The sequence below is a fragment of the Lipotes vexillifer genome, unplaced genomic scaffold (genome assembly GCF_000442215.2).
Source record: "Lipotes vexillifer unplaced genomic scaffold, Lipotes_vexillifer_v1.1 scaffold519, whole genome shotgun sequence".
NCBI lineage: Eukaryota > Metazoa > Chordata > Mammalia > Artiodactyla > Lipotidae > Lipotes > Lipotes vexillifer.
The window spans coordinates 1,165,151-1,173,054 of NW_006773945.1; the positions used below are offsets into that span (position 1 = coordinate 1,165,151).

Sequence of the window (7,904 nt, forward strand, 5' to 3'; positions counted from 1 at the left end):
CCTTAGCAAACTTTTTTTTCCATTATCAAGAGGAGAGTGTGAGAAAGATGTGATGGCAACCCTTAAGGTCATTTAAAAACTTTACACTGGACTGTACAAGATTTTTTTTTTTGATAAACTATTTACATTTTCAGACTTTCAAACATATTCAAAGCAGCAATAGACACTAGTTTTTATGGTTTTTGTTGTTTTTCTAATTGCCCAAATAGTTACCAGCCACGGGCCAAGTAGGTACCTGCATTATACACAGAATTTCTACAAAGAATATCTGCAGTTAAAATTTGCTCAAGGGTGTATTCAACGCCCTTAGCGTCCCAAGGGCCGCACCCGCAGTGTCGCTAGAGGAACCAGCACAGCACCTTGACAACAGACTTGCAGTTGTCCCAACAGCCCTACACAAACTTTACACTTTGAAACAGCAGCCAGCATTCAGTCCAGCATGTCAGTGAATTGTGCTGATTAAATTAACACAGAATACAATCTCACAATATACATCACAAACAAATTACAATGTCGGGAAATAAGAGTTACAGTAAGATAAGTTATGTAGTAACAGCTTATAAGCTTGTCTAAGGTAATAAAAATTTTACATGGCAAATACAATAATGAATGAACATAAATGCTAAGCATTCTAATTTGCTACAAGCTGGAAAGGGTACAATAAAGACTGCACTTTTCAAAAAAGCAAAAACACATATGACAAAGGAAGACAAACGGAGAATGCACATGAGCAGGTCTGCAAATGTGCAGCATACAAAACAGTTAAATATTTGCACATTCCCCATATTCCAAGAGCACCAGCACTGAGGCCTCACTTCCTGCTTGTGGTTCTTCAGGAATAAGAAGCTACTGAGCAAGATACGTCACTGAGTTGCCTTTAAGCTTTCATATTGCCACGGACACCAATTAGAAGAGTATCTGCACTAAGCTTTACCTTTTTGCCCCTCCCCCTCCCACCTCTAGCCCTGCCCCAAAGGTACCAGCATTCCAAATACTTGTTCATGAGCTTTTGGGAAGAATCTGTCCCCCAAAGAAAAGATGGCATGGGGATGAAAGGGAAATGTGTTTGCATATCAATATTTTCAGTGATATTAGCAGAGGGTTACACTCAATAGTACATGGCATCAGAAACAGAACATAATCGGCAGGAATAGCAGATAGAAGTTGTTTATTAAGGAAGAAAACATGTCAGGGGACAGAGGACTTAAGGAAATGATGCAAGTGCTTTTGAAAAAGGACAAATGAGGTCATACAATATTATTATACTTTTGAGAAGTGAGTTTAAGTGCCAACTCAGTCCTTAAACAAACGTGTACAAAATCAGGCAAGGCTACAGCAACCATTTTTGTCATTTTCTCATTAGAAAGGAAGACCCAGTAATAAAGTCAATACATTCCTCTAGCTGCATTCTTTGCAGTTGTTGGCACTTGGTACAGGACTTCTCATACGGTTTAAAACTACTAACTGATTCTTTTTCTTTTCCCTAATGAGTAGGTAGAGGTCACCTCTTTGCAAGACGAGTAAATTGAGAGAAGCAGCCTCAGCTGTGGTGTTCAAGTGACCGGGCTGCCTTCCTACTGGGGTTAGATGGGCTTCCTCAAAACAATTCCTGCTTTCAGCTAGTGCCTGTGCTCCCCGCTCAGGAGGGTGTGCTCCGGAGAAGCAGCCTGGCTTCATAAGGAAAAGAAAGAAGCCTTTAATTTCAGCCCTAGAGTGATCACACCCTTTTCAAACACCCCAGGCTCCAGTGGGGCTAATGTTCAGGGGAGGCCAGAATTTGACAAGCTCAATAGCACTGTGAGCCCGCACCTGAATTTAGAACTTGGCCTGAGAGATGGTGTCAGGACCCTGGCAAATCAAATCAGGCCTGAGGACAAGGCTGGGGTGTATCAAATACCAAATGAAGCAAACTGATGTGCCCCTAAAAGGGTGAGCTGAATACAGGTGAAAACAACAAAGCTTTCGTACCTTCCTGGAAAAGATACTGCATCGCATCTGCCAATGAAACAGAAAAACTGCCTGCCTGGCTGCTCCTGTCCACAGATTAACCTTTTCTTTCTCTCTCCCTTTCTTTCTTTCTTTATTTTTTCTTTCTTCCTTTCTTCCTTCCTTCCTTTCTTCCTTCCTTCCTTCCTTCCTTCCTTTCTTTCCTTTTTCTTTTTTCTTCCTCTTGCCCTTTCCTTTTCTTTCTTTCTCTCTCTTTCTCTTTCTTTCTTTCTTTCTTTCTTTCTTTCTTTCTTTTTCTTCCTTTCCTTCCTTCCTATTCCATATGGTCCATTTTTTAGGACAGGATTGTCTGCCAGTGTCCCTATTCTAAGTGACAAGGAAAATCCTGATCCTGCAAGTTCTTTAACAAAATGGAGGTAATTTTTACCTTTGATTTGAAGATACTATGAAATAGGGAGCAATGGGGAAAAAAAGTTGATTAACATTCTTTAGTTGGCATGGTGGGACTTTCATTAATGGCCAATCTCAGAGAAAGATTTTTGCCTTTATAACGGCATTCATGCTTCATGCTATTAAACGGTCACGGAACTACGTTATAAGATTTATGTGGATTCACAAAGCAAATTGACTCTCTCCCAGTGCTGGAAATTCACGATGTTTAATTCATCAACTTTCTCTAAGAAAAAAAAGTGAAAGTCTGAGTCTGTGGACAGTGGGTTCTAAACTGTATGAGAACCCAAGTGATGGGTTTTACTGCTCCAGCTACAGGTGGGACTCTGCTTTCTCACTGTGGCTGATAATTCACTACCCCATGAGGTACAGTGACTCGTCAACTTCTAGTCTGGACCAACATATATGGATAGAGAACAAAAAGGAAATACATAACTTATATTTCACTAAATATTCATGAGCCAAAAATAAATTCTATTTCTATGTTATATTTACACAATTAGAAAAATCTAAAATGAGATGGTGAAGTCATAAAAACTTTGTTTAAGCCCCACTGAAAATAAAATGACGTGAGCCCTATGATTGTCATTCTTAATTTCCATGGATATTTAGAGCCAAACTTGGCTAATAAATAGAATAAACTGCTTATGTGCGGAATTTAGATTCAAATACAGCATCACTGTTTGACCCAATGAAAGAGACGTTTACAATCAGATCATTCCTGAATAGCCTTTCATTTTTAAGAACATGGCTAGAAGTAACTGAACCCCAGTACTGAGGCAGAGCTGGAGCTAAAACAAAGTATTCATACCCACATGTATTTTGCATAAATAAATGAAATAACAAGACATAAAAATGACTCAAATCCGGCAACTGTGAGGCAAGCCCACACGAGTCGAAACAGATGACTTTTGTTCATGTAGTTTTTGTACAACAGCTTCACATTAGTCAGAAGTGATAAAAAATACCATTTATATCCAGTGCTTATAACACTTATGAAACAACATCTGTGAGTGTGTGTGTTTTTTGTTTTTTTTTTGTTGATTTCTTTTTTTGTTTCTTTCTTTTTTTTTTTTTTAACTACAAGCAAAATCAAGTTTCAGTCCTAAAGAACAGTCCTTTGTTCTCCACCAGCCCAGAATATTATTTTGGCATGGTCATAAAAACAAACAAAATTAACCTACTATTCTAAATGTCTGCCTTTGTGCAAAATTAATTACATACAATACAATGCTAGCCATACAGCACTCTACTTATGCAACAAAATTAAAAAGGAGCGGGAGAGGGCAAAAGCAAGAGTCAAAGAGAAAGAGAAAACAACGTGAGAATGAACCGAGGAGGAGAGGTATCTAATCAAAAGAAACCAGTAAGACAATAATAAATACTCTTTTTTTTTTTTTTTTTAGGAAAACGACCTCCTCCTCATTTGAAATAAATGTACAAAAACAAAGTTCCAATCCCCAATCAATATTAAGAACCAAACATTCCTATCAGTACCTTAATCAGTTTATAGAGAGCACTCCTAGCTAATGACATAGACAGTAAAGTCTTGGCTAGACCTATTTATTGCTATTAGGTATGGCCTTGAGCACTCTTAAATAAATATGAAGGTACACTATTTTCTTCCAAGTGAAAAAATGGCTCAAGAAATCTGATGGGGCCGTTCCTATGTCCTGGTGATCAGATTCTGGTCGTCCCATGAGGTGAACTGTCCCATCTGCTGACATTCTCCCATCAAACTACTCTGGGTGAGGCTTCCCCATAGGCAATCAGTCCTGGTTTCAGGAAGGTCAAAATGGCATGGCTGAGCTCCCTGCAGTTAGGAGATGGGGAATGAAGCCTCACTGCTTCCCAGCCCATCAGTGCATCTCCAGAAAAATCCTTGTGTGACAAGGGCAGTTAATCTTGTTCACACATAGGCATGACCCCCATGCAGCCACAGATGGAGGGAGTGAGCCAGAGGAACTCGTCTGCTGCCCCAGGAGTGATCTGTTCCCCAGAGTTAACAGTAGGAACATCCCATTTAGGGAATGTATTTCTCCTCCTTCTCCTTCCCTACGGTTTTCTTTCATTCTCTGGATGTATCACGACTATTTGCCTCTGTCTTTGCTTTGAGGCTGTCACGTGGCTTCTTGCATCCTGGGGATTTTGCAAAGAACTCCCTAGATGTGCGAGATGGGACAAGGCAGCTCACAGTATAAAGGTGCCAGCCCATGACAGCATCCCTGTGGACTCCTACATGGACCACAGCTTTGGGCTTTAAGATTGGCTGCGGGACTCTCCTGCCTGGCAGTCACCACTGTTGACCCTTGCTGCTGAATGGCATTGAGGGGAAATGCCACTGATGCAAATCCTACCACTTGTTGCCTAACTGAATTAGGGGAAAATTCTGGCAAAAGATTCAGTCACGGGGAACCTCAGGGGCATACCTGTTGAAGTGTAAATCTCTACACCTGTATCCAAATACACAGCTCTATAGCCATATATACACTGATGTTCAAAAACAACAATATAGGTATTTAGTAGTATCTTGTTTCAGAAATGCATCCAGATGTTCTGGGGACATAAAATCACTATGTACACCTTTGTACCTAGCAGGAGAAGGAGGTGAAAAGGGCTGAAAAGTTCTTTGGGGAAGGAGGGTAAGAAAAAAGAATTATTAAATTAATGCCACCAACAATTTTTTTAAATAAATAGTAAGTGGACCCTTGACATTCTGGAATGAATAAATTATTTAAGAGAAAATGTGTTAAGACTGAATGTCAGGGTTAAAGGCAAAGGGATAATGGATGTAGTGAGAGGTGGTCTCAGGCAGAGAAGACCACCATGTCGGTATCTGGTGTGGTGATCGCTCTGGTGCGTGGACGTCGTACCACGTCACACACTGATGGCACGTCAAGAGGCAAACACAATTGGGTACATGCACTGTGGCAACCTTGTTCATTCCTTACAATATCTTGTCTCCAGATTCCTGAGTACTTCACCATTTTCTGAAAAAAAAAAAGTGTGGTTTGCTATTTTATTTTAAGATGCCAAAGATTGTCTAAGACTTTGCAGTGTCTCCTTTAAGACTTTCAAAATATTAAGATTCAAAAGTTATGAAAAAGTTTGGCACATTCAAAGTTTAACTCTACACATGGAAAAATGGAATTCTGAGGCCTTTTGAATATGCTCTACATGCAGCTGCACACGCCATGGACTTGTTCTGTTTCACAATATGAAATTCTCAGTTGTTTCCTAAAATAATTCAGAATAAAAACACATTCACAACTTGTAGGCTGGCACAGCATACCTGAGTGAGAATGTTTAACCCCATCTAAAACAGTAACTTAAACCTTTATCAACATCCAAAAGAAAAAAAGTAAGACAAAATATAAGACTTGTAAGACAGCTATGGGTTGAGATAAGTTTTCAAGTCCTGGTGTCTCATATTTAATATGTCTTCACCTAAATTAAAAAACAACAACAACAATAACAATAACGACAAAAAACTGAAGTTCATGAAAAATCTGGGAAAACTTAATCTGTCTCACGCTTTACGAAACAATTAAGACCATTCTGCTGATGTAATTGTGGAGCCACAAATGCATGCGGGCTCTTTAAGAACTTTTCTGTTGGGGGAGGGGAGGTGAAATGTCAGAGTATTTTAATTCAGCAAACAAACACTCCTCAGTTGGCACTGACAGCTTCCGGGGCTTCATTTTCACTGCTATAGTCTGATTTGGGATCATCTTCATAGTCGTCATACATTTCCATCTCATCCTCTCCATTAATCATTTCATTTCCAGCTAGGCTTCCGCCGTCTGTCTTCATACCATAAGTGCTCTGGATGACCGGGAGGCTGGGCTCTGGACTGGCGGAGGTGCTAGAGCAGTCAGATGTCATCTGAGGTGATGGTGTGGTAGTTGCCATAGTAATAGCACCAGGATACACAACACCTGTTCCTGTGGTGATTGGAATCTGAGGCTGCTGCCTGTATAGATTCAAAACATAAAGTAAAACAGAGGGAAATATCTATATACATATGTTCTTCCGTGTGGCATTGGAATTCACCCCTCACACATTCTAAAAGGGGGCTCTGTTTGAAATTCTAAGTAAATGACAAAATGTGACAAAGGTGTTTCCTGGAGGGGTCCTGCGAATCTCCCTGATGATGTGATTGGTGGTAAGCAACAATGGAGCAATTTATCCATGGTTTTGCAACATGAAAGCAAAGCTCTGATAACCCCTTGGCATTTGGAACAAATACTATAGTTAATTCCACAAAGTTACATGTGAGATCATTTTTTAAGATCTCCCAGGACATGACAAAAAAATAGGCTGGTAATATGAGACATACTATAATGATGCTGTTAAGCAGGTTTGTGTCTTCACCTTGGTCTGAGAACTGTACAAAGGAAAGATCAAGATGAGAAAGGATCCAGTATATCCCAGAGTCAGATTCGGCAAAGCGTGTATTTGGTATCCGTGTAAATGTCCACTTATTTCCGTGGCTGAACTTGTAGGGAAGCTCCTTGAAGCTTCTACTTCCTAATTATGAAAGGATCATCTTGGATGTCGTTAGTCCTGTGGCCCTGGGCTGGAGCTGGGGTTGGAGGAGTCAGGAGTGAAGAACAGTGAAAGCTCCACCACTTAACAGAATAACACGCTGCCTCATCCTAGATCCCAGTGGGTGCTAGGGCACGGTCACACTAGCTCAGTCCGTCGTCATGACACTCTAGTTCAAATAAAGGGCAGTCTCTCCCTCTGCAGGGAGACATGGCTATCTGTCTCTCAGTTTCCCTTGAGGCATTGTAACTGGTTGAAAGAATGAAAGACCTACTACCTAGCTCAAAGACTAGGACTGAAACAATATTCTCATGGATGCAATATTCACCAAGTGTTTCTCAATCTCTAGGTACAGTATTATTAATTCACTTCAAAATGTCATTGTAACTCTCTTTTCTGAGCCTCAGTTTCCATCTATTTATAAAAGCTGGGGTCAGGGAAGTCCTGGAAAGTCCTTCCACCCGTTAATACTTGGCCTCAGGTCAGTCCATCACTTGAAGCATTCTTATTGACCCCCCTACATTGAAACTTCTATCCACCTCAATCTAAAAGCAAGATACTCTGAATTTGTGAAGAGCTAGCTTAGTTACCAGCTATTCTTTGACACGTCCTGAAGGAGCATAACTTCTCAAAAATGTCTGCATGCCTTCCAGCCTGGTAGAAGGAGAAATGATGGAAATGGCCTAGAATCACACTGTGGGATATCTGATAATGCTATTTTTAACAACCTCTTTCAAACACTAGGAGGCATAATAATGATGCCTTAACCTTTGACTAACATAATATATAAATATTTACATATATATTACCTCATTCAGTTAGCATGGCAGCCCCATGAGGTATTATTATGCCCAGTCTTCAGATGAAGAAAATGAGGCCTTGCTTAAGGTCCTGCATTCAATAATCAACACTGCTGGGATTTGAACCTAGGTCACCTGACTTGAATTCCATCACTCTTT

General features: G+C 40.2%; 1 protein-coding gene across 6 annotated transcripts in view; it reads right to left on the reverse strand.

Moving 5' to 3' along the window:
- Positions 1 to 5,038: 5,038 nt before the first annotated feature.
- The window catches only part of SOX6 (SRY-box transcription factor 6), a 527,512-nt gene continuing 524,646 nt past the window's right edge, over positions 5,039 to 7,904 (reverse strand). For 3 of the 6 annotated variants that reach the window (XM_007448583.1, XM_007448584.1, XM_007448579.1), the window contains one exon: positions 6,067 to 6,370. In XM_007448583.1, the coding sequence (XP_007448645.1) occupies positions 6,067 to 6,370 (304 nt within the window). Of the gene's footprint in view, positions 6,371 to 7,904 lie in introns of all 6 variants that reach the window. The other 3 variants (XM_007448581.1, XM_007448580.1, XM_007448582.1) reach the window with 3 other exon arrangements.